Here is a 24,886-nt window from a genome sequence, read left to right on the forward strand (position 1 = left end):
GAATTGAATAGGAACTAACTATAAGAATCAATTGTTTATCATGTCACATAATTAAGATTCTTACTTCGGTAAAAACTCATTATGCACCGCACCTCATCGGTTTCTCCCAAAGCCAGCCATCGCTTTTTTGTTTAAAACGCTGGCCCAACTCACATCATGAAAGCCACCTTTGAGAGTTGAACAAACAACACGCAGATAACTTCACGAGAAGGAACAAAATATCGCTTTCATGTGAGTAAAAGAGTAATGTTCTATTTTAGATTATTATTTTCCCTTCCGACACAAAGGAATAGAAAAGAGATTGGAAGAGGACTGAGTCTGAGTCCGAGTCTGGCCGTGTGTTGAATCATTTCTTTACAGTGTATGTATTGGCAGTACAGAAAACAGATGACTGGATTTTGAAAAAAAAAATAAAAAATAAATTGGGGGGACAGGCGCTTGGGGTGGAGGGGCTTATGGTTTTTTTATTTTTTCACAACGCCAGCGGAAGGAAGATCTGAAGGCTTCGTGCCAACAAACAAGCCTGACAAAAGGAAAAAATGCAAGGTATGAGCATGGTTCTTCTTCATCTCCTCCTCTTCCGGAACCCTAAATTCTCTTTCCGTTGACACTCCTTTTGACGCAATTTGACTTCACTCATACCGCGATCAACTCGGCTCACTCCACATTATCTTCGGCTACCTGCTGTCGTTAATTTGCTTCTTTTCAAAACTCTCGCCATCAATTTTTGTGGGTTTGTTTGAATTGAACTTGTCCTGCATTCTCCGGCTTTTCTTCTAGAATTAGAAACTACCCTAGATACTGAATTTGAGTCCATCTCTATTTGTTCTGTAATTAAGTTGGCTGGGTATTTTGGGCCGTGATGCTTTTGGTTTCTATTTAGACTCGGACAGTATTACAGAAGGTTGATAATTTCCTGCTTGGGATTATCAGCATGGAACATCTCTTTTATGTTGGCATAAGAAAGGCTTCTTTACTTTCGGGAATTTGGCTTTGTGCGATAATAATCCTATTTGTGAATGTCGAAAATCCTGTGTCTGCAATCCCTATGCACCGTTTGTGTTTCTTTCTTGTCCGAAAAGGGAATAAGAAACTCAAGTCAACAAGATATCGAGTGTAACAATTTAAAAGAGGCCACTGAATTCCGAGTCGTATATTTGAGTCCACTATTTTCAGTTGATAGCTATGCGGCTCATAGTTTGTTTGCCGAAGTGAGCAGATAGCATGATGTCCAAAGGATTTTTCTTTTGCACTTTTAGGGTGTTGACTGTTGAGATTGTCTCATCCCCTGTCTACTCTAAGTTTATTACTTCTATCACTCTGCCATTTGAAATTTCATGATATACAATATTGTTTAACAATAAGTGGCAACGAGGATTGTATGGTAGTTAATTTCTTCTACTTCCTGCTAATGCCCTTGTGTATATGTCTCTGATTTGATGTACTGCACGTGCAGAATGATTAGTAGACTGGGGTGGAATGATTGGTAAGTAATTGAAGCTGTGGGAAAAAAATGGTTGATATTTCTTGTTGTGATAATAGACGTAGGTATGGTGTCATGTTTTCCTCTACCTAAACACACTATTCTCTCACCAACAACAGTTGATTCAAGTGGTTTCACACTTGTCTCTCCTAAGTATGGTCTTGGGTTTAAGGATGGAGAAGATTACGTTGGGAGAGTTTTGCACTCATGTGGTCTGACATCACTCAATTTGTATTAGCTGGAGCCTAATGTGGCTTCTAGAAGCCGGTTGGTATACCAAAAAAAAGCTTTATCCTTTCATATCCTGCTGTCTTTATTTCATTCAGGAGTTTCAGAACTGTTAGTAACATTAATTAATCTCTGATTGCTTATGGTTGAAATTTTAGAAAGGATATATATTTACGATTGAATTCTGAAAGTGTACAAGTCCACATGACATATGATGCACTTAAACAAACTATCTTGTTTTGAAGGATTTGCATAACTGTGTTTAGAAATTTCAAAGTCCAAATGGGCATGTTCCAGCAGTTGAGATGACTGGAGATTAGAGGCTGCATTAATGCTACCTTGGATAAATTAACAAGAGCAGTTGTGCCAAGTCTTCTCATTTTGACCTCACCCTCAGTGTGTGATATGATAACTAAGACCTTTTTAATCTAGTTATGGGTAAAGATGGCATTTATTTTCTCTGTGCAATGCCTGCTTACTTATTTCTATGTCAGTTTTTCCATTATTTCTGTATTTTGAATTTTGGTCATGTGAGTATTCTAGACGTAGTTCGGTATTCGTGATTCTTTAACTAATGAATGTCTGATTTTACTTTCCAACAAAAAGAAGAGGATGAATAGTATTAATAATTTTAAGAAACTTTGATGTTTACAGGTATATCCCCTGACCAAGAATCTGTCGGGTCTGGGACAAAGAGGTCTAGTGCATCATCAGGCAGTAGGCCTCGGAATCAGAAGGAGTTCTTCTATAAATTTCTTGAGAGTGACAGCCTGACTGAAAAACTTGTTGACTGGTTTGAATCTCTGGCAGAAAAATGTGCACCAAAACAGCACGCCTTTGATGTTCCATTTGAGCTGATAGAACTACAAAAATTTGATTATGCACTGGAAGGCATTTCATTTCAACAACTAATACGCATGCCTAATGCTGTCCATGCTTCTACATCTGATACTGTTGAAGCTACAGCTTATCTTGCTATTGAAGATTTTCTGCATGCAAGTGTGAAGGGTTTATGGGAGGCTTTTTGGAGTCCAGATGAACCCATGCCTTTTTCAGTGGCCTGTCTGTATAATTCTAACATGAAATTTTATCAGGCTGAGAAGGCAATTGCTAATGGAAGGCTTGGAGGTCTTTGTGCTACAGGTATACTACTCAATAATCCTAGACATCCCCATGGAAAATGGGATCATGTCCTTGAATTAACTCTTCTAAGGCCTGATATCAGAAGTCTTGAGGGTGGGGACTGCTGGCCATCTTCATCAGTTATTGGGGATGCTCTTTTTTGTGCTCTCCGCATGCTACTGGCAAGAAGTTTGAGCAGACTGAGTTTCTTTGAGGATCCAAACACAGTCTTTGTTGTTCTAGTTGATTCTCAATATGGGGGAGTTGTAAAGGTTGAAGGAGATGTAAATAAACTAAATTTTGATACAAACAATGTTTATGAATGTGCTGCTGAATGGGTCAAAAATCATTCAAGAATTGCTGTTTCTCCAATTGATAGAATCTGGAACAAACTCGGAAATGCAAACTGGGGGGACATTGGTGCTCTACAGGTGCTGTTTGCAACCTTTCACTGTATAATGCAGTATGCTGGACAGCCCAAGCACTCTATTGAGGATTTAGCTGCTGATCACAGTTTGCGCCTCCAAACAAGAAGAGTGGATAGGCAGTTAGGGGATACTAGTGTGAATGAAAATGGTCTATTTCGACATCAGCAGAGAAGTATTTCCCCTGAAATTGTTGAAGTTCATGAAGATTCTGTGAAAGTTGAGCCCAAAGATTCGATGAAGTTAGAAGTAGGATCTGTGTTATGGCTGGAGGATTCAGATTGGCAAAAGGGTTATCAGATAAAAGAAGTCATCAGCACTGGTGAATTGACATATTACATTGCATCGCATGTTGAGGAGCCAGGAAAAAATCTTTTTCTGTACGTCGGTTGCCATCTTCTGGAACCAGCATGGGAAGATATGAATTTGTGGTATCATGTTCAGAGGCAGACAAAGGTATTGACAGTAATGAAGCAGAAGGGTCTTTCAAGCAAATATATTCCTCAACTGAGTGCTTCTGGTAGGATTATTCACCCTGGTCAGTGTCGAAGACCAAGCTCGGGTGGAAATTGTGACCATCCTTGGTGTGGGACTCCAATTCTTGTGACTAGTCCTGTTGGTGTGACAGTTGCTGAAATGGTGAGCAAAGGTCAATTTGGTTCAGACGAGGCTATCAGATGTTGCCATGACTGCTTATCAGCACTCTCAACTGCTGCTTCTGCTGGAATTCGACATGGGGACATTAGGCCTGAGAATGTAATTTGTGTGAAGTCTGGTGTGAGGCATCCTTATTTTGCTCTGATTGGTTGGGGGCATGCAATTCTTGAAGACAGGGATCGCCCTGCCATGAATCTTCATTTCTCATCAACTTATGCACTTCAGGAAGGAAAACTGTGCTCGGCTTCAGATGCAGAAAGCCTAGTCTATATGCTTTATTATTCATGTGGTGGGGCCTATCCTGAATTAGATTCAGTTGAGGGAGCACTGCAATGGAGAGAGACGTCGTGGTCAAGGAGATTAATTCAGCAAAAGCTTGGTGATATCTCCACAGTGCTGAAGGCTTTTGCTGACTATGTTGACAGTCTATGTGGGACACCATATCCCATGGACTATGATATATGGCTGAGAAGGTTGAGGAGAAGTATTCATGATGGAGATCATGGAAAGGAAATTGATCCAACGGGCTAGGTTTTCTAAATGCGTCCAACTCCAGGGACGATCGCTCTTGATCATCTATGACATGTTTCTCATTGCAAGGATTGCATTTTTGGGGTGGTAAATAAAACTTGGAAACCAATGGTTTAATACTTTAATCACATAAATCTGATTGGAGGCATTTGAGGAGCATGGGATGGTACTCTGAACTTGGTATACAATGCCTCGGCCCGTTGAGGAGCTAAAGTGTCGTGACCTTTTTTTTCCCCTTTTACAATTTTCTCAAGAGATTCCTACCAATGTAAGCTATATTGATAACAATATTCCTTTTGTAAAGATAATAGCTCTTCTGGAATGCCCTGGTGGTTCAAGACTGGTCTGAGTGATCAATTGTGCGCTGGGCATAATCATTTTCTGTAAATTGGTTGGTTTGGTGTTATTGGGAGTTTCAGATCAAGCCGCTTAAACCGTCATTTCATGTCTGTGTACGTTATTTTTCTTCAAATTGATCTGTCAGGATTTCGACTTATTGAACGCTCTTCAGCTCATTCTTTAGAGTGGACGAGGGGTATTATAAAAATTTTCCGTGTAATTTCCCCCGGAATAGCTGCTTATTTAGTCTGGGATAGAGCTCGGTAAAGATGTGAAATTATCAACCAGTCTTCCTCCCCTTTCCACGCCTTTAGTTTGCTCATTCTTTTTCTTTTTCGGTGAATACAAGGCTTTGGACAGAATATGCAAAAGACAACAAAATAAGATCAGATTAGAGGTCAAAAAATTTCTGCATCCAATTAGTAGATTTTGAAAAATCTCAATATCCAAGTTCTCATGATGGACATGGTGGTGATGGGAGAGCTAGTCTGCACATTTGTTAGGTTATTTCAGGGTCATACCACTACGTAGAGAGGGCAAGTGGCCCAACAAAAAAAATTTCATTTTACTCGAGTTTATATAATATATATATACATATATATAATTTCCAAATCTAACAAGTTTTAATATCCCCATAAAATATATGCATATGTACGTTGCCACAACATTTTAAATTTTTTGGATCCATCACTAAATCTGAACATATATTTAAGAGTAACTCTACTTAACACGCATCAATTAATTAACGCTTTTCATTTAAACTTTCTTGACATGCTTTAGCTTAAGCTTTTCAAATAAACCTACGGTACTTCAGCTAAGCAAGCCTTCATGATATAGCTGTAGAAGATCTATCACGGATACCCCGTACAACAAGGGCTTGCGGCATGTTTCTTTGGGGGTCTATTGCTTCGAGATTAAACTTGCTATCCACGGGGAAACAAATGCTACTAGTTTTCGAAGCTAGCGGGGTGCAAGGCTGGTTCTGATTTAGCTTGATATTCAGAATGGTTCTATCCGGTTTAAGAAATCATATGCCTAGAATTAATGGCGCAGGGTTCTTCAACGTCGCATTGAGCATGGAGGATAAAACTTCCTATTGTCAGTTGCACCCTTCTGCCAACTAGTTTCAAACACTGTCAAACCTAAATGAGATGGATCTTTTTATCTTTTCCCTCATTTAACAAGAATCAAATCCTTTCTACTCGATTTAACCACTATGAGTACCGTGAACCTTTCTTTTTCTCTTTTAATAAAGAAATGAACTTTAATCATATATAAATACAGACACGGACGGGGCCAGGAAATCAACTAAAGCAATAATCAGGAAGCATAAAGATCAACTATTGAAAGCATAGAAATATTATAAAATACATCCAGAGGATGAACTATTTTTTTTTTTTTAAATCAGCTAATCTGCATCCATTTCTTCAAGGGTTGCTTTGGCTTGTAACTTATGAAAAAATCAAGTGTTTCTTATGGAGAGCGGCTTGGGATCACCTACAGAGTAATTTTACAACTAATGAAGGGCACAACCCAATACAACGAAACTATACCTTTGGTTGTAATTCTCCTGACTCTTCAATTCACATCTTACGAGATTGCAAGAAAGCGTGGAGGTTTGGCTAAAGCTAGTCAATCCTTTCAAGCTAAATAATTTTTTCTCTCTTAACGTGCAAGACTGAATAGTTTGGAATGCAAGAAATGAAGCAGGGAGTACTAGCACAAGAAAAATTAATTGGCAGAAGCTCTTTGCTCATGTCTGTTAGAACATATGGAAAGCGAGATGCAAGAGATCATATTCTGAAGATGACAATCAAGACAAAGATATAGCTTTCTCTTGTAGCCAACAAATCATAAATGATATGTGGCTTCTATCAAGAGTGGATATTTTGAATAACAACAGACTCAGATCCGAGTTTAAATGGCGTCCTCCGAAGGAAGGATGGGTTAGGCTTGATGTTGACAGTCTGTTAACTCTCTCGGTGCTGCAACTTGTAGTGGAGTCATCTGCGATGAACAAAGAAATTGGATTATCGGTTTCTCAAAATTTCTTGGATATCAACCCTGTACTGCAGCTGATTATCAAGCATTTTAGAAGGTTTTCAGATTGGTTGGAATGCTAATCTTTCCAAGATTAACTTATACACTGACTCTATGGAAGCCCTCTCTCTTATTCGACATAATTTCTTTGATAGCCATCCTCTTGCGGCAACCATCAAGAAAATAAGGGAGCTTATTATGAAAAACTGGACGGTTACTTTTGACCACGTTTTTAGAGAGGCAAACAATTGTGCTGATTTGCTCGCACGGGAATCTTCGCATGACCACTATGACCTCTTTATCTATAATGTTCCGCCTATAGGATGTAGGAACATTTTGGACTCTGATATGTCCTGACTTCTGTAACCCTTACACGATTTTGTCCGTGTCTTTTCATTCAAAAAAAAAATATATGCAACATAAATATATTAAGAATATAAGATCAAGCACATAAACTTTACTGAAGTAAAGAAGAAACTTATACACCTACCTTTATATATTTAATATCCTTTTTTTCAATTAAATTAATATACGTTGATCTTTTATAGATTATATATTAAAAAAGATAATAAAATATTTTAAAATTATACAAAATGACAATTTAAACTATTAAAATATTATAATATCAATAAAATTTTAAGGACCTCATTATCAAAAATTATATAAATGATAAATTTTGACTTTTCATTGAATTTTTACGATTTTTTTAAAAAAATTGTAATTCTTTAAATAAAAGTTGCGAATGAAGTTTATTATTTTAAAAATTTATTTTTTAATAATAGAAATTATATTTAATACAGTTAAGCTGACTTTTTTTTTAATAAAAAAAAGAAAAAAACATTCAGTCAAAGAGCAAACTAATGGATTCTACTGTCGCAACTCATAAATGATACAGAAGACACCATTTCAATGTTTTCTCGGTGTTGTGCACTGCTTGCTACGTTTCACACCGATAGCACTCAGATGAACATTGAGAAGGGGATCAAAGGAATTTATGCCTGAACTCAGTACACAAGCTGTGGTTCAAACTCTGCAAAATCTACAGATCCGGACTCTATTGGTGGCATTAAATATGTAGCCAAGAGCTCAGATGCCAGGCCTGCAATTAGTGGGATCCTCTTTAAGTTCTTCACCAAGGGAATGTCATCACTTTCACCGACAGCAATAAGCTTCTGGTTTATCTCCACCATTCTATCCAACTTCCGCTTGAACTCTGGGTTCTCCACATCCAGAACTGCTGGGAAAATTCTAGCTGTCGTGCGGTTTGTCTGCAAATACAGCAATCCACAAATGTAGCTTTTAGTTATTTTCTGATATACTGGCTTGTGCTTTAACGCTATGGAATTAGGTTTTTGTTTTATAATGTATTAATCCACAAAAGTCAGTTGCAAGAAACAGAATTACTCAAAAATAGTGACAGAAGGTGACAGTGAAATATGAATGATTTCTAATGTAGAACGCAGGAACATGTAGCATAAACTTACTTCAATGATGACATGCATGTCAAATTCTTTGGTATTCAACCCAATGCCTTCATAGAAAGCTGTGCGTTGGCAATCATTGAGATACATCGTGACATAGACCTGAAGAAAAATTTGAGAATCAAGTTTCAATACTCACAGATGGAAAAATAATAACCAATCTACTATGAAGACATTTGGCATAAATAAAAAGGGGAACAGAAGTCAGATGTTTCATGGCCCTTAAGGGATGCAAAGGTGAACATGATTTTTGCATCTTGGATATATACACTTGCTGTTGAACATCCTTAAGTAGAATTATAGATAGATGCAATTTGATAAACAAATATAACTATATAAGCATGTTAAGCACATTTCTCAGTGGAATCTACTTGCAACATGCTTATATATCCATCATCAATGACCTGGTTTTCTATCAGATAATATCTTTGATATTCTATATACCCTCTCTCCCCCTTCTCAATCCTGCTTTTCAAATAGCAACTTCAAAAGGCACTTGATTGGCACTAAGTATTAAGATTTCAACACAAGATTGTAAAAGACAAACACTGTAAGTAAAATTACCGATAAGCAGAAGAAACGGGCCCACAACTTTGCCTTCCAGTCATTGAGAAATTGTGGCTGAGCTTTCATCAAAGCAGAGAAAAAGTCTCCATGTCTATTCTCATCCTGGCACCAGTTCTCGAAGTACTTGAAAATGGGATAACATTGGTACTCAGGGTTGGCCTTGAGGTGTCTGTATATGGTTATGTATCTCCAGTATCCAATTTTCTCAGACAAGTATGTTGCATAGAAGATAAACTTTGGCTTGAAAAAAGTGTACTTTCTAGCCTTTGTCAGGAAACCCAAGTCCAGCGCCAAATTGAAATCTGATAAACCCTTGTTCAGAAACCTGCATGGAATTTTTCAACATTGAGGTTATACACCATCCAACTAACTGATCATAAAAGGAAAACAAAACTTCAATGGCAAATAAAACTAAGTTCGTGTCTTTACCCAGCATGCCTTGCTTCATCCCTTGACATGAGAGAGAAAATCTCAGCAACCACTGGATTGGTTTTCTGCAATATAATCATGAACATTCCAACCAAATTATCAGTCCAGGAAAAGGGGAGACAACGTGCATGAACAACATTCTTAAAAACATGGCTAGCTGTGCCACCACGTAGTCCAGGAAGCACCAATAATGATAGAGATTCAACATACAGCACGACCAGACATGACTAGGTTTTTTAAATTATCAATGCACTTCAGTCAAAAAATAAAATGAAGACAAAACACTTGTCCCGGGATGATTTTACGACGTCCCAAGAGTTTTATTTTCTTATTTTTTTTTTGTGTGACTGTTTTCCACAATAGAGCAATTGTTTCCATCCAAAGTAAAAAGAACCTCGATTATCAGCGAAAACAATCAAATAATAGAGTTGAAACAGAGTATCGCACCTTGAGCCTCCTTCCGAGCTCTTTGTAGAGAAGGAATCCAGAGAATTCAGCAGTGCAAGACCTCTCAAGGAACTCCACGAAGATTTGCCGGAGAGGGCCTTCGATTTTATCAGCAGCCTCCTTGAACTCCTTGTTCCTCACAAAATGTGTCTGGTTGTAGTCAGTCTTAAACTCCTGAAGCAGAGCTTCAAACTCATTCTGGTTCAAGTTCTTGTTAATCTCAGCGTTGAAAAGTCTCTCCATCTCATCAAAATCTGTGGTGTAAAACCTTGGCGTCAAAAGGGTCTCCTTGATAGCAGTTTTATTGCCTTTCTTGCTCGGCTTTGTGGGTGTGGCGGTGGAGGAGGCAGACATTCTTACGATGCTGAACTTGGCGTATGAACCCATTCTTGGCTTCCCGAATTTGGGAGTAACACTGCTGAATTTGGAAACGGGTTTCACGAGAGCCATTTCCGCTGCCATTCTTACTTCGGAGGAAATTCTGCGGATTTGAGCTGATGAACTAAAGAGTGCGCAAGGGAGGAAGTTGTAGTTATAGCTTGGTCGGATGGACAGTGATAGAATCAATCTCATCCAATGAAATCTGTGAACGTAAATCGTAATTGGACACGTGGCAGCTGTTGTGAGCTCCTTCTCATTGGATGATTGGCGGAGATAATTTCATTTGGATCAGATTTTGTGGTCTGCATTTAGTTGCGTTTAGATTCTCTCTCTATTTTCTCTTTGGATATTTCATTTTCCGTTTTTCCTTTTTTTCTAAGCACCAAATTTTTTATTTTCTGTTGAGTTGCCAATGATAATCAACCCATAATAAACTTGTGATTGTTTTTTTGTTTGTTTTTTATTTAAGAAAACTGATAATCAAGCCATAGATGTATTCTATTTACCATTTATGCTTTACAATTCATTAATCTACTACTGTCTTTTGCAGGTGATATTTTCCATTGTAGCAGCAAGCAGCAGCAGTGCAAAATGGGAACCACATTTCAATGATTTCATTATTCGGCGTGATGTGGCACTCTAAAAATCTTGTCTTTTTTTTTTTTTTCAATTGTGGGGCTTTGAGGAGAAGAGGCCCCATTTATATTTTTTTGTTTTTGTTTTTAACACCCCAACGTTTTCTTGCCATTTGTTTTAGATTTTTTTTTTGGGGGTTATTAATCATTTTTACCGTTTCTTTTCAAAATAAATTGGCTCAATCACCATAAAAAATATATTAATACAAAAATTATGATGGAAGTTTTTTAGAATTTTAGAATATAACCCATTTACAATTAATTGGGGTGTGATTTTCTCTTTTTATTTCCAAAACAAATAAGAAAAACTCGTGTAACATACTAACAAAATTCTCATAATTAAATTATTATAATCATGGTCTATTTATAACCATATATCATTTTAATATTTAAACACTTTTGAATATTTTATCATCGGTTTAATGGACATAATATATTTTATATTTAAGAATGAGAATAAAATTTTAGAATTGAGGAGAAGATTTATTTTTATCATTTCAATTTAATTTAAATATTAATCCAACAACATAACAAAATATTTAAAATGTTAGGTTGTAATCTTTGTTTGATCCTATTAAATAGGCCATGTATGCAAAAGTCCCTTCTTTTTACAGGCCAAGAATCCTTTTTACTAACTTGTGTGTGCGTGTTTTTTTTTTTTTTGGACCAACTCTTTCTACTATGTTGAAGAAATATTCTCCGAAGCCTGAGCCCTGAGGCCTAAGGTGAGAACTGAGATGCGGGTAATAAGATCAAGTTACATCCTGCAGAGTAAAATCTCTGAATCCATGCGGTTTCCTTTCATATGTGATACTTACAAGAGTTCCAAGTTTCTCCCTAATAAACAAGTAAACATCAAATCTAAATCTTGACAAGGGGCTGGCCAGGAAGAGAAAAAGCAAACCTAGCAAAGCACCTATTAGGTGAACGACAATCTTTCTGCACTATTTTGAGCAAGGTGGCGTTTTACAGCTTACAACAGTAACACTTCTCTGACGCTTATAATAATGAGAAGTGCAACGTCAGCCTCTCCATTTTCAGCAAAATATGGCATCAAATAACTTGCATGTGGCCTGCATGATGGATCTTAATCTTCACACGGATCACTGATTGCTGCAACTACTTCATGGTAAACAAGCAATCCACCACCTGCAGCGAACCTGTTACAAATGTTTCTTAGGGTAACAGCTCGAGAATAAAACTGAAATCAAGGTTTTTCACTGTTCATTCTGCATCTTCAGCATCAGCTTCTTTTTGGCCACAATTACAGAACTACAAAATTTGATTTTTATTTCTTCTTGGTATTTGAGTATGATATATTGAGTCTAGTTGCCATTGGTCAAACTTTAAGCTCTTGCACCTTCTTGCCACGGATCACTGCAGAATAACTTCACAAATGCAAGAACTTGTACAATTTAGCAATGAAGAGTGAGGGAAAAAAAAAAACCTCTCAAAGTTTGACAAAGCAAAATCTGGCTTTGTGGCTTAACATGACCTATTCTTCTTTATCATTATTTTCCTTGGTAGCATTTATTCTGTTGACATCAACGGGCCTTTGGGCTGATTCTCTGATTCCATCTCCAGCTTGGGGGCTTTGTGTATACTCTTCCACCTCATCTTCAGTTTCGATGCTTTGGAAATTTAGCACTGTCACGGCAGAGGTTCGAGCTGAATCTTTCATCATGTCTAGCTCAACACTGAAGAATGGATCATAAGAAGACTGTCCTTCATCTGGAAACCTCATCTTCTCGAAATGATCATAATCAAAATTTCGTAAAATTTCAGGAACTGGCATATTACAATCATCTGCACGCATAGATCCCATTTCAAGGTCACTTCTCTCATGTGGTGTCAGAAATCCCCTGCCTCCAAAATTTGGGATCACGGACTCAACCTTATCATGATCATAATCCAGCACAAGAGACCGAAAATTATTCCTTGAAGCTGGAATAGTGGAGCAAAATGTTTCTTTGATATTTCCCAGCGTTCCCATGTGGTATGGATTCCCCCTCTTATCGTACCGATATCGGAAGTTCTCATAAGTTGTCTGTGCACCAACAACAACTTCTAGTATAAGCGAACTCAAACTAACAACCAATAGTCTAGAAGTTAAAAGGAAGTATTCTGCAAACATGATAGGCCGATGGCCATACAGACAAGTTTTGGAAGAAATAATTATTCAGACAATTATTCTAATTAGCTGCTTATAACTCAAATGCTTGTCTTCATGATATTAAAGAAATAGAAACCTCTTATATTTTGACATGAACAAGATAAAGACAAGTAGGAAAACAGTGTCCATCGAATATCCAAGACATCATCCGTGGTTGATTTGCTAGTCAAAACATCTCTCTTAATTTGTCTTCTAATTTTCTTCAAATATTTTATCCAGAAAAAATAGTTATCTTATCTTTTTGCGATAGGTCTCAATATCTAAAGTATCCTTGTAGTGATACCTCGACATCAAATTCAACATAGGCACCTAAAATTTAAAACTTTTACCTTTTAAAACTTTTAATTTAAAACTCAGTGAGTAGTAATTTGAAAGTGAAATTGTATTACATTTGAAAGTTATTATTCAACATAATGGGAAAATTGATGAAGATATTGCTCATAGGGTACAAGCTTGGTGGTTAAATTAAAAAAAAAAGCTAAAGAAGTTATTTGCAATTGCAAGATACCTAATAAACTTAAAAGGAAGTTTTATCAAACTGTTATAAGACCAATAATATTATATAGTAGTGAATGTTATGTTGTAACGGAACAACAAAAACATAAAATTGGAATAGCAAAGACAAGAATGTTAAGATGGATGTGCAAACATACAAATAAAGATAAAATCCAAAATGAGCGGATGCAAGAAAAAGTGAACATCGCACCTATTGAAGGAAAATTGGTAGAAAATTATTTGAGATGATTTGGACATGTACAAAGAAAACCACGAAAGGCACTTGTGAGAAGAATAAAACAAATAACTTTAAACCCTGTCAAGAGGGGTAAAGGAAGGCCAAAGAGGATACTTTTAGAAGTTGTTGATCGAGACCTTTTAGTTAATAATATTTCTAAAAGCTTGATAAATGATAAAGTACAATGACATTATATAATCCATGTAGTCAATCCCACTTAATGGGATAAGGCTTGTCGTTGTTGTTATAACTTCTTGCACCAAGCTCAATGCATAACTAATTTGAGCCAAAAAGGAAAGTGAAAAAAGTAGGTTCATCTTTCCTTTAGTAGAGTCCTGTTAGATAAGGATTTTTCTTATGCATAATTTCAATTCACAAAATTTTCTTTAGCAGTTGAGCTTCCTACAGAATCTAGTTTGCTTGAAAACATTTTAGAACTCAATAAAAATTCATTCACCTAACATCTCAAAGTGGACCTAAAAAAAAACATATAAAGAATAAAAAAAACGTGATAAGTAATACCGCATGAAGCAGAAGGGAAATTGCATATAAAACAATCGGAACTTCAAACTTTGTGAGGTAGGGGAGTCACCTGGTTTGTACAGATGAGATAGAAATGGAAAATTGTGAGGCCACCAACAAACCAGACAGCTACAAAGCAGTATACTACAAGGATATCTGATACATAATCATTTGCTATCCTCTTCCCAAATGAAATGTCACCCTGGGCCAGACTGATACAAGAAAACACGAAGACAAATATGCACAAGATGGTTGATGTTGAAATAAACATGATGAAGAACCGATAGTTTCGCTGCAAAATAATCATCATGAACAAGAATAGTTATTTCCTGTAAGAAATGTGATGAAAAGAAACATGGGGAAGCCCATTAAAACAAACCATTCATCTTACTAGAGTAAACTGTGGCCAGGAAAGGGTAGGATCTATTGGCCCTCTCTCAAGTAAGTCATTGCATCTTTTTCTTTGGGCTGACCAAACAACACTACACTGACTTCATGAACCCAAAATTATGAAAGATGTGGAGCAATTATTATGAATTTAGTAGGTTTCATGATCACTCTCCTGCTTAATGAAGAGCTTAATTTTAACATATAGCAATTGCATTATTAGGAGAATAGAATTACTACTAAAGCCGCATATGATAGCAAATTGATTCACTGGTTCACTAATTCCAGATTGAGCAATCTCTTAGTAGGTGAAATCCAATATGAGTTTGACCATGAAAGCTGCTATCATTCCGCAGTAGCTCATACAGGCATTTTCATGGTTTGCATAGGAAATATCTGCCTAAAGCAATGTTTTAACAAGAGCAATCAATTAAAGTTTCTAGAAATGGAAGCATCTATGGAAAAAGAAATAAACTGTAATTGAAATTGTTACCCAATCTGCTTCATACTGGCCAGAAAACATGATCCAAATACATGTCAGGTTCACTCCTAAATGGTTTGGAAAATTTTAATTTTCTTCAATTGAAGGACTGTGGAGATTCCAAGTTAATAACATGTCAAATGTACAACTTCCTCACTTTGAGATCAACCAAACAACAACTGCAAGTTACTGCATTTTTTTCCTCAAAACATATTGGTTAGGCCTAGAGAAATTATGTCAATTTTAAGCAATATGCCTTACAATTTGCAATAATCACCCCACATCAAATTTTCAACAGAATAGTGTTGCAGAAGTCCTTGATTTTTCCTCAAAGGAAAAGAAAACAATGATCTAAATGTTCATGTCAATCAGTCAAATGGCTTTTCAAGTGTCGATTTCTAAGCCTGATAGGATTTAGGAATATTAGCAATAAAATTATACATTCCAGTAACTAAGTGTGTAGAGACTTCTAATAACTTCCTCATTGTATTCAAGGCAAATACTAAGTTCCATCTTCTGCTAAATGGAAATCATGACCGAAGTTTAGATGCAGTGTCCAAAATCACTTTTATATTATGATTCTCAAAACTGGCTGACAAGTACCATAAAATTGAGCTTTGTATTTTCATAAAAATAAAAATGGAACCTTATCAACTTACAATTCCAATACACTGGCCGACCCAAGGACAGTGATGATCAAATCTCTGGACACAATTGTTGCAGATGGAACAATGAGACGACCGTGGAGGGCGATAAAGCAAACAAGTATCACAGAACTTCACTTTTACTTTATGACCATTAACAATTACATCTCTGGTTCGAGGCAGTTTCAGACGAGGGGTTGAGCCATTAATCCACTCCATGGAAGGAGTAGGTATATCAGATTCTTCATCCAACTCAGGAGGCCTGGAATTCCTCGGGACAATTCCAGGATCCCTCCCAGAGGTCAATAAGAGGAATGTTAAGTCCTGCAAAAGAGTTGCTATAAACTTTTATCTCCAATTTAATAAAAGAGATCTCATCCTAGATTAAGGAAGGTAATATGATGAGGAAAATAAAATCATTCATGTGTCTAGAGTCAAATTGAAAGTACTTCGTTTGCCCCTGGGGGTGGATGTGGATTTTTTTTTTCTTTCTTTTTTTTTTGGGGTTAGATAACATAGTCATAAGTTATAAGTATTGAAAAATGCAAATACCCCCTTCGACTATGAGTTATTTGCAAGTACTTCCCTCAACTTTGAAAGATGAAAAATACCTCCATGCACTTCAAATTTCTAGATTAAATTCATTTGCTTTCTTTAACATGCCATTTTCAAGTGCGGTGTAAGCAGGTCTAAATAATTACAATCCAACCCACATGAGCAGTTATTACACAATTCAAATAAATGAACATTAAAGCAAACGCACAGGTAATAAAGTTAACAGGAAAGTGAGCGAATGAGTTAAAATCCAGGCATGTGAAGGAGCAGGGAGGTATTTTCTCTTTCTTATTTTTCTGGGGGTATTTGCAAATGGCTCATGGTTGAAAAGAGTATTTGCATTTCTCCTATAAAAATATTAATAATTGAACTTTCAATTCGAATAATAAAAAATACAGAAATTAGAGGAATTGAAGAAAAATCAGCAGAAAAACTAGGGAAAAGATGGTAAACAGAGTGAATTGGCTGATAATAGATTTCCACAAGATACTAAAGGCATTACTGTAAATTAAGGCACATGTGGATTACTTACCAAAATAGTGACAAGTGAGACTGTAATCAATATCAAATACCAGAAACGAACATCAGCGGTCTCTAGATTTCTGGTTTTAAGATATATCTTCACACAAAATGCAATAACAGGTCCAACAATTAAGAAAATGGTGAGAAATATGGAACCTGCATCAGGACCAAAGACCAGTCTCCCGCCACAGAAAAATATCTGGAATTAAGGCAAGAAAAAGCTGAATCAGTCAAACATAGCTTACTTATTATAGCTTCTACAAGTCCAAGTATACCTCAGCAATGTAAATTTCTTGTTTTCAACCCAACACAAGTACATGAGTGCTCTCAGATGGCAGAAACGTATGAGCTAAGAACATCTTTAGCCATGACAAATTTATCTATAAATAAGACATTTTGACTATATAATGCAAGTGGGTGACAAAATCCTTCCAACTAAAGGTGCAGCCAAATGGCTTTACAAATTACAGTATTGAGTGTGGATTCACAATTCATCTTAAAATGTAGCTTTAGAAGGGTAGGTATAAGGAATGAAATAATAATCATGTAATGTTAAACAACTCTTTGCACATGATCAAGACTTGTAAGTTGTAACTTGATTCAAATCTTGTTTAGCAAAACTATTATACTTTTCCTGTGGCTAGTGTGGATCCAAACAGCAAGAGAGAAGCAACCAATAAGAAGGCCTAACAAATTTAATGATTAAGAAAAATCAACTAAGCCCACACAAGTAGGCAGTTGAAATTCTTTTTTTTTTTTTAGAAGCAAATACAAAAAGAGTTAATATATCCAAGACTGAAAATAGGAAGGAAAGTATTTTAAGGTAAAAAACCTCAATAGACCGCTCCTAGAGGAAGCATAAAGGAAAAATAGATTGGAGCTACTCTTATTGTCATCAACACGAAGTCCAGTATTAAAAGTAGATCCAAATATGCATTTATCGTTAGTCGTGCATTATAGTTGCTTTATTATTAGTCTCCCTGGATTATCTCTCATATAATTTTCGCATAAGCATGGGGAGGCATACTACCCCATGCAAGAATAGAATCTTTCTTGTTTGGCTTATCTAATCAAATTGGCAAATTTTGTATTCAAATTTACAAGAAAAGTCGATTTAGCAATTAGCGTGAAGCAAGAATCCATACAGATGAGTTATAAATGTCCTCAATGTTCATGGTCAAAGGCTTAGAAATGCTCACTTCCCTTCCCCTTGGGGCAAAAAGCAGAAAAACCCATGAAAATTGACAAGAAGGGCATGTTCCCTAATTGATAACAGGACTAGAAGTCATTATGAGTTCATATTGAGTTTGAAATGTGATCAAACATATCTTTCTACATTACAAGCAGCCCAACTACAAGAACCATACAGAAAGCTGAAAAGGACTCACATTATTACCCCTCCAGACTTGGTGAAGCCTCCTCGGTCTCAAATTGGAAGACATACTGCCAGGTGGAGAAGACGCCATATCTAGATTTCTATTTCCATGCATGGCAGCCGCCTCTTCTATCAAAATTGGTCTTATCTTCTCAGAAAATCCATACCCAACCGAGAGGTCCTCGGACAGATTCGAATTCCTTTCTGGGTATCTCGAATTATAATCCTCTCCAGATCAACAGTTAAGGTGACAGTGCAGACAAGAGAAGGATGAAGGGAAAGAGAAAAGAAAGAATGTTCTTGGATCACAACAATTTACAAAGAGCCTGCAAACGCATAGGCTCATGAAATCTTGTCTCTAAGGCGGATCATACCAAGACGAGATTCCTCGTGGCCCTTTCTCTCTCCCTTGCAAAGTTCGTTGCTTTCTCTCTCTCCCTTTAATCTGAACTGCTGGCACCTTGGGATTCTTGGGGGCATTTTCCAATTCCTCGCGGCATTTACGCGCGTAACTCTTCTTATTCGTTGTGATGTTAGTTGTGTTGTGCCATTTATAAAAGGAAGCTGGAGCCAGATCACATATTTTTTGTTTTATTTTATTTTGTTTTGTCTTAAGCGTCCATATATTATTACAGTGAGAAGTGAGAACTGTTCCAAATTTAATTATCTTTCAATCCCCAATTCCAAAGGTCGACTTGCTCCAACTTTGGATTTGAATTTGCTGGCCGCCTTAACAATTGTATGTTATGTTTTCTACTTTCTTCATATTTCCGTTCTAATATAAAAATATAAAAAATATACATGTGCAATTCCTGTTCTTTATGGAAGAAAAACGGTAGTATTTAGCTGTGAATTTCTTTTCAAAACTTTTTTAATAATTATTTTTTAGAGAAAAATTAATTTTATTTTTCCATATTTTTTGATTTTTAAATATAATTTTTCAGAAGAAAAAGCGGCCGAGCGGTGTACGTGTGAATATTGGAGTGAAAAAAAAAAAAAAAAACGACCAATGTAGAACATGTCTGAAATATCCATAATATATAGATGAATTATGTCGGGGCTGAATAATTAATTAACAATTAACGAATACTAGAACTATAGAAGGTAGTTGAGTTTACAAGAAGAAACACGCTATTTAAAAGGGACTGACATTTGGCATTTTTTTGGTGCTAAATACTAAATAATACTCCCTACGTTGCAAATTATAAAATAATTTTAAACTAATTTTATTATCTTAAAATATAAAATAATTTTAAAAATAAATTTTTATTAATAATATTTTTACAATATTACTCTTTAAGGTGAGAGAGAATTGAAATAATACTTTTTTAATATTATCTTCTGGATCACAATATAGGTATCTTCTAAAAACCTTGCTTGATTTAAAATGCAAGGTATTTGTGCAACTTTTATTATAATTTTTTTAACTATACCCCTATTTTATTTATTACTCTTTTTAAAAAAAATAATGTATTAAAATTTTAATTATCATTATTAAAGTAATTATATAAAATATTTAATGAGGATAAAATTAAAAATATGCAATTTTTTTAAGGAAATTAAGGTATCAATTAGCATTTTTTGAGAACCCTAAATTAATTATCGATGTTCTATATTTTAGTCATTTTTGAAAGTATGGAAAGACATTTTTAAAGGTTTATATTTTTGTTTAAAAAAAAGTTTGTAAAGCGTTATTATTATATTTTATTAGTATGCATAAACTTATCTTGAATTATCTTCTAATTTATAATAGAGGGAGTAAATAAGTTCAAGTTGTAATTTAACCATCTCTTGGACCAATTATAAAACAGCTTGCCCTGCAGAGAAAGAATTTTAGAATATACAAGTGAAGCATGCTTACATGCCCTTCAAACTAGAATACTAGATCATATATATAGAGACTCCAATAATAAAATCTTTTTAACACATGAGGTGCTTTAATTAATTTTTTTGTATTCAAAATTCTGTGATTTTATGGTTACACTTACAATTGAACATTTTTGCATGCATGTTTATTATCAAATATTTTAGTTATTTTATTAGTAGCTAGTGTTCATTCTACAAATCATAATATTTTCAAATATACACCCTCTTTGCGGTTCCATGAGCTTAAAACGGTGTGTTTTAAGTCAAAAGTTGAGGTTGGCAATCCAAGAAAGAGGAACTTATCATGACAATCTAAGAATATGAATTTGCTTGGAGATTATTCACAATTTGACACATGTTGAGCTTAAAAATGCCAAATATTATATCAGGGCACTAAATATGGTTTATAAATGCATTACAAATAAAATGATCTTTGGGATTTTTTTATTTTTTATTTTTTACCAGCAGGTTTTGGGATATTATATTACAAAGAAATGGCTTATCCATTGATAGCCATTCATATACAATGAGGACAACCACAAGAACATCTCCTGTGTTATTCTGCAACAATAAATACAGCTCCATAACCCGTGGCTACGTGACCATTATGTGTGGAAGGGGAAGAGAAGGGAGGGAAGGAGATTGATTTGAGACTGGAGAGAGAAGAATGAACAAGACATTAATTTACAAAATCAACAATCCATTCCAACCAAAGATAGAGAAGATGCCTAGTCATCCATCATCTAGAAATTTTGTTCCATGTGCCAGTTAACAGTAACCTCCTTGTCAGTCTTTTCTCCCCGTTTTGAGTGACCAAAGTATAACCTAGTTTTCATTGGGTCAGAAACTAATAAGGAGTTATTTCGTTTCTCCTTCTTTCCTCTTTCCATTGTGCATCAGTTCATGTCACTTCAGTCAGAGCAAATCAGCATGCTTACCTTGAAACTCACTATCTACAAATATCCCTTGCATCAAATGCCCCAAAAGGATCTGCATAAAAAACAGAAACAGTAAGGTAATCCTAAACACTTCCATAGAACAGAAGCCAAACGCTGTGGCCTCATAGGGAACAACGTTTCAACACCAAAACAAAATATAATCCTTTGCCTCATCTCTTCTACACTTAACAACACCTCATGTATCACCATCTGATCATGCAAGTCCTTCCCCTCATTTCTCTTTCTTCAATTCACCAATTGAAGCTTGAGGTTATTTTGGAAAGGAATTTGTAAGTGCTTGATTATTTTCATCAAATTTCCCAAAAACTAGAAATTATTATTTACTATTTAGGGCATACATTATGCATAAGATTATTCATTAAGGCCTTGTGAAGAGAATCGTTATATGTACATGGAGACTAAAAAAGATATCAAAGTGATACCTCTGTTCTAAGAAGCAGCAACGTAATCTGAAGGAGCTATTGCTTTTCCTTATCTTGGGTAGCACTGGCTCCCTTTGTGGATTTCTGATGTGAATATTTTGGCTCTTGATTAGTAGGAACGAAAATATCAAATGCAGCTTCTTTTTCTCCTGCCGCCTTCTTCAGATGATCATCCATGCTGTTGCAGTCCAGATCATTTAACATGCTTGGCATTATCACGCTATTATGCTTGCCATGCTTTCCTCCCATTTCTGCATCAATTTTTCGTTTAGAGCTTATAAGGCTTCTTTCAAGATCTGAAGTAACACCCGGTGCATCGGTAACCAGCCCTCTGAAGTTGACCAGTGAAGAGGGGATCTTAGTACATGAAAGTTCTTTGAAGTTCCCTAGCAGTCCCTTTGAGTATGGGTTTTCCTTCTTATCATAGCGGTACCGGAAATTCTCATAAGTTGTCTATGAGAAGGCAAATGTGAATCTTATGTAAGTGTACAAAATACAGCATGCTGGACTTCATTTGTATGACGCAACTTTAGCTTATAGAAGCAAAAGCCTGAAATATATAAAGCATTAGGAAGAAAGATAAGATACCTGGTTGGTGGAAATCAGGTAAAGATGGAAAACTGTTAGGCCACCCACAAACCATACGCACATGAAGCAATATACAATGAGAACAACTGATATGACATCGTGTGACATGCTGTGCCACAAGGTGCCTTTAATCCAACGAAGATTAACCCAGGAAAATGTGAACACATACACGCACAACAAGGTTGATGTTGATATGAATAGTATGAAGAATGGATAGTTACGCTGCAAAAATATGAACGGGAGAGACACTGTTAAATTCAGTTTAAGGCAAAGGAGTGGGAAAGAATGAAAGACGGCAGAATCTAGAAGAGAAAGAAGAACATTAGAAGTAAAAAAGTGACAATCCGATAAGAATCTCCTGCAAACTATATTGGTCCCTTGGATCAACCTTCACCAAGGCTACTTGTGATGCCCAAAAGTTTGATTTCCGAGAGTCTGAAGGCAGATTTGAATAACTTACCAATCCAATACACTGACCAACCCAGGGGCAATGGTGATCAAACTTCTGCACACAGTTGTTGCAAATAGAGCAGTGTGAAGCACGTGGTGGACGAAAGAGCAAGCAAGTTTCACAGAATTTCACCTTCAATGTATGGCCGTTGACCTTTACATCCTTCACTTTAGGTAATTTTGCACTGAAATTTCTGTTGTCTATCCACCGCATGGACGGTGCATTTAAATCAAATGTTTCTTCTCCTTGTGCTTTTCTGGGGATAATTCCCGGATCTCTAGCAGATGTTAAGAAGAGAAAAGCAAAGGCCTGCATAAACCATTGAGAAGCCAAATTTAGATTGCATGGGGAGGCTAAATTTACACTCTACTGCTAAAGAAACTTTACCGACCAAAATTGTGAGGATTGCTCCCCCGATAAATACAGGATAGCCATAGAGAGGACTGTCCCCTTTGATTGTGAAAAATAGCATTCTCATGCAGAATGTTATCGCAGGACATCCAATTAGGAATGATGTCAAAAAAAGAGATGATGCATCATGACCAAAGACTAATCTTCCGCCACACAAAAATTTCTGACATGAAGAAAAAAGCCTCATTAGAATTCAGTCCTGTAGAGTTAATTCTATAATAATAATTCAAGCAGTTATCCTTCAGAAATAGCCTATTATCTCATCATCAAATGACCTTTTTAAAATTAAGCAAAACAAGAAATGTTAGAATCTCAAATTTGACTCCAACATGTTCAAAAGGATTACAAAGCAAAATTCCCACTTTTATTTATTTAGATTGAAAAAGCAGACAGTGAGCAGTATAAAGCTGTGCTTTTGCTAAACTAGTGCAAAGCTCTCAGCATTGACTTTCTACTACCCTGTTGGGCGAGACTGAAGTTTTTAATAAGTGCATCAGCCAGTATTATTCTTGACCAATCCAAATATTAACAAAAAGATGAATGGAACACTAGAACAGACAGATAGTCTTTGACTAGCCAAAGAATTTCTCAATCTCTTGCATTTCCTGTTTCAAAAGCCCAAAACATAAGTGATAGTCTAGCCTAGGAAATGTATGGATGAAAAAAGTAGCTCCACTAATAAACTGCCACAGAATTTTCAAAATTTTTTATATAAATAAGAACGAATTTGCATCGTTCATAAAGATGCATGAACATCATGTCACCTATATCTCTATCCCTCGGTCAGTGTATTATTCACATAAAAGTTTACATTCCCAGGCTTCAAAGCCAACTTTCTAAAGAGAGCAAGTCTCCGACCTTACTTGCATAATGTTCTGTATATCTGTTTTTTTTTTCTCTCTCTCTCTTCTTGATGTCATGTAAGTCCTATAAATCAGTTTTAAAAGTTAAAAATCTTTAGTGTTAACCAACAAGAGTGTGCTTTGAACACATATACCACATATAACCAATCAAGAAGTCTCTCTCATAATACATAACCTGAACTTGCAGCATGCCTTACACCCAATAACAGATTGCAGCTCAGCGCAACTCTAATGTAAGACCTAAGTTCTGAACAAAGAAAGCACTAAAACATGGAAAACGGCTCCTGCATTTTCAAGGCCAGTTATAGATGACTCCTCATCTATCTAAACTTACTTCAAGCATTCTCAAGCTCTAAAAATACATCAATTTATTTATTCATTCTAGTAATCAACAGCAAAAGCACCTTGAGCTATTTGATTGGTCCATTCATGCCTTAGAAACCCAGAAGCTCAAACTTGAAATTTTTACAAACGAGGGGTACAAAACATATGGGCACATGTAAATATGATAAAGGGTTACTCCAAATTGTTCAAGTTCAAATATCCCTCAAAAATCTCAGTAACAGGGTAGCTGACAACTATATCCTCCCACTTCTCTTATTCCAATGCTCTTAACAATCAGAAGGTAAACATCACTACTAAAAAAGGACAAGACATAATGACGGAAAGAAGGGGGGGATACATTGTTTCCCTTCCAGACTTTGTAGAGTCTTGTGGGTTTGGGTTTGGATGGTTCGAGAGAGACGACCATGGAATCAGAGGAAGAGCTGAAGTTATTTTGGAAGTTTCTCATCATAATGATGGGTTCAACAACTCGCTGAAGCTCTTGCAATGATCTCCTTTATTCGCGAAAAACCCACATGTAATGTGTAGGGATCGCGGTGGGCTAAGCAAATGAAACGAGATCAAATGGCCGTGCTTGGGATTTGGGAAATTTACTTCTGTCGTTACATTCCTCTCTCTTACCGTCTCACCTCACCTCCTCTCCTCTCCCACAAACCAGCACTCCTGTAAAACGATCTTTAAATTCGACCGGCTATTTCGCGGGCTCAACTGATTCCACCGACATGCATTAGGGAAAATCACCACAAGGACCTCTGGAGAAACATATTCACGTTTGAGGACCAATTAATTTTAAATTTACACTGCAATCTCAAAAGTCATAACTG

The 24,886-nt window shown here is 36.1% G+C and overlaps 4 protein-coding genes across 14 annotated transcripts; 1 reads left to right on the forward strand and 3 right to left on the reverse strand.

Annotated features, from left to right (window-relative positions):
• Positions 1-366: 366 nt before the first annotated feature.
• LOC129305936 (uncharacterized) lies at positions 367-4,886 on the forward strand. Of its 5 annotated transcripts, none has more exons than XM_054946162.1 (3): positions 367-546; positions 1,457-1,750; positions 2,366-4,886. In XM_054946162.1, exons 2-3 carry the CDS (start codon positions 1,732-1,734, stop codon positions 4,444-4,446), a joined length of 2,100 nt encoding a protein of 699 aa, XP_054802137.1. In that variant the 5' UTR covers positions 367-546; positions 1,457-1,731; the 3' UTR covers positions 4,447-4,886. The 5 variants fall into 5 exon arrangements, with proteins under 5 accessions (XP_054802137.1, XP_054802140.1, XP_054802139.1 ...); XM_054946164.1 differs by lacking the exon at positions 367-546 and adding an exon at positions 556-729; XM_054946165.1 differs by lacking the exon at positions 1,457-1,750 and having other exon boundaries at positions 368-546.
• Positions 4,887-6,499: 1,613 nt separating this feature from the next.
• LOC129305938 (magnesium-protoporphyrin IX monomethyl ester [oxidative] cyclase, chloroplastic) lies at positions 6,500-10,263 on the reverse strand. 2 transcript variants are annotated; one of them, XM_054946171.1, is made up of 6 exons: positions 9,750-10,263; positions 9,303-9,367; positions 8,871-9,198; positions 8,310-8,408; positions 7,824-8,093; positions 6,500-6,792 (listed from the first exon to the last, which is right to left on the reverse strand). In XM_054946171.1, the coding sequence occupies exons 1-5, from the start codon at positions 10,209-10,211 to the stop codon at positions 7,830-7,832; spliced, it is 1,218 nt and encodes a 405-aa protein (XP_054802146.1). In that variant the 5' UTR covers positions 10,212-10,263; the 3' UTR covers positions 6,500-6,792; positions 7,824-7,829. The 2 variants fall into 2 exon arrangements, with proteins under 2 accessions (XP_054802146.1, XP_054802145.1); XM_054946170.1 differs by lacking the exon at positions 6,500-6,792 and having other exon boundaries at positions 7,666-8,093.
• Positions 10,264-11,512: 1,249 nt separating this feature from the next.
• LOC129305937 (probable protein S-acyltransferase 4) lies at positions 11,513-18,660 on the reverse strand. Of its 3 annotated transcripts, XM_054946168.1 has the most exons (6): positions 18,171-18,660; positions 16,793-16,981; positions 15,721-16,029; positions 14,264-14,485; positions 12,213-12,812; positions 11,513-11,925 (listed from the first exon to the last, which is right to left on the reverse strand). In XM_054946168.1, exons 1-5 carry the CDS (start codon positions 18,270-18,272, stop codon positions 12,261-12,263), a joined length of 1,374 nt encoding a protein of 457 aa, XP_054802143.1. In that variant the 5' UTR covers positions 18,273-18,660; the 3' UTR covers positions 11,513-11,925; positions 12,213-12,260. The 3 variants fall into 3 exon arrangements, with proteins under 3 accessions (XP_054802143.1, XP_054802142.1, XP_054802144.1); XM_054946167.1 differs by having other exon boundaries at positions 11,513-12,812; XM_054946169.1 differs by lacking the exon at positions 18,171-18,660 and having other exon boundaries at positions 11,513-12,812; positions 16,939-16,981.
• A 1,805-nt stretch (positions 18,661-20,465) lies between these two features.
• Positions 20,466-24,698, reverse strand: LOC129307065 (probable protein S-acyltransferase 1). Of its 4 annotated transcripts, XM_054947927.1 has the most exons (7): positions 24,400-24,698; positions 22,835-23,017; positions 22,576-22,752; positions 22,453-22,497; positions 21,993-22,214; positions 21,405-21,857; positions 20,466-21,013 (listed from the first exon to the last, which is right to left on the reverse strand). In XM_054947927.1, the coding sequence occupies exons 1-6, from the start codon at positions 24,511-24,513 to the stop codon at positions 21,441-21,443; spliced, it is 1,158 nt and encodes a 385-aa protein (XP_054803902.1). In that variant the 5' UTR covers positions 24,514-24,698; the 3' UTR covers positions 20,466-21,013; positions 21,405-21,440. The 4 variants fall into 4 exon arrangements, with proteins under 4 accessions (XP_054803902.1, XP_054803903.1, XP_054803901.1 ...); XM_054947928.1 differs by lacking the exon at positions 22,453-22,497; XM_054947926.1 differs by having other exon boundaries at positions 22,453-22,752.
• Between the last annotated feature and the right edge of the window lie 188 nt (positions 24,699-24,886).

The sequence above is a fragment of the Prosopis cineraria genome, unplaced genomic scaffold, assembly GCF_029017545.1.
Source record: "Prosopis cineraria cultivar Desert tree isolate PC_DT_omini unplaced genomic scaffold, ASM2901754v1 PC3, whole genome shotgun sequence".
Taxonomy (NCBI): domain Eukaryota; kingdom Viridiplantae; phylum Streptophyta; class Magnoliopsida; order Fabales; family Fabaceae; genus Prosopis; species Prosopis cineraria.

Bases quoted from the DNA above. Each gene is read 5' to 3' on its own strand.
- LOC129305938 (XM_054946171.1), bottom strand. From the start codon at position 10,211: ATGGCAGCGGAAATGGCTCTCGTGAAACCCGTTTCCAAATTCAGCAGT. The intron at 9,368-9,749 runs GTGCGATACTCT...ATTATATTGCAG, and splicing joins AGCTCGGAAGGAGGCTCAAG to AAAACCAATCCAGTGGTTGC. The intron at 9,199-9,302 runs GTAAAGACACGA...AATTCCATGCAG, and splicing joins GATGAAGCAAGGCATGCTGG to GTTTCTGAACAAGGGTTTAT.
- LOC129305937 (XM_054946168.1), bottom strand. From the start codon at position 18,272: ATGCATGGAAATAGAAATCTAGATATGGCGTCTTCTCCACCTGGCAGT. The intron at 16,030-16,792 runs GTAAGTAATCCA...ACTCTTTTGCAG, and splicing joins TCTCACTTGTCACTATTTTG to GACTTAACATTCCTCTTATT. The intron at 12,813-14,263 runs GTGACTCCCCTA...GTTGGTGCACAG, and splicing joins ATCTCATCTGTACAAACCAG to ACAACTTATGAGAACTTCCG.
- LOC129307065 (XM_054947926.1), bottom strand. From the start codon at position 24,513: ATGATGAGAAACTTCCAAAATAACTTCAGCTCTTCCTCTGATTCCATG. The intron at 22,753-22,834 runs GTCGGTAAAGTT...TGGTTTATGCAG, and splicing joins GAGCAATCCTCACAATTTTG to GCCTTTGCTTTTCTCTTCTT. The intron at 22,215-22,452 runs GTAAGTTATTCA...ATATTTTTGCAG, and splicing joins TTGGTCAGTGTATTGGATTG to CGTAACTATCCATTCTTCAT.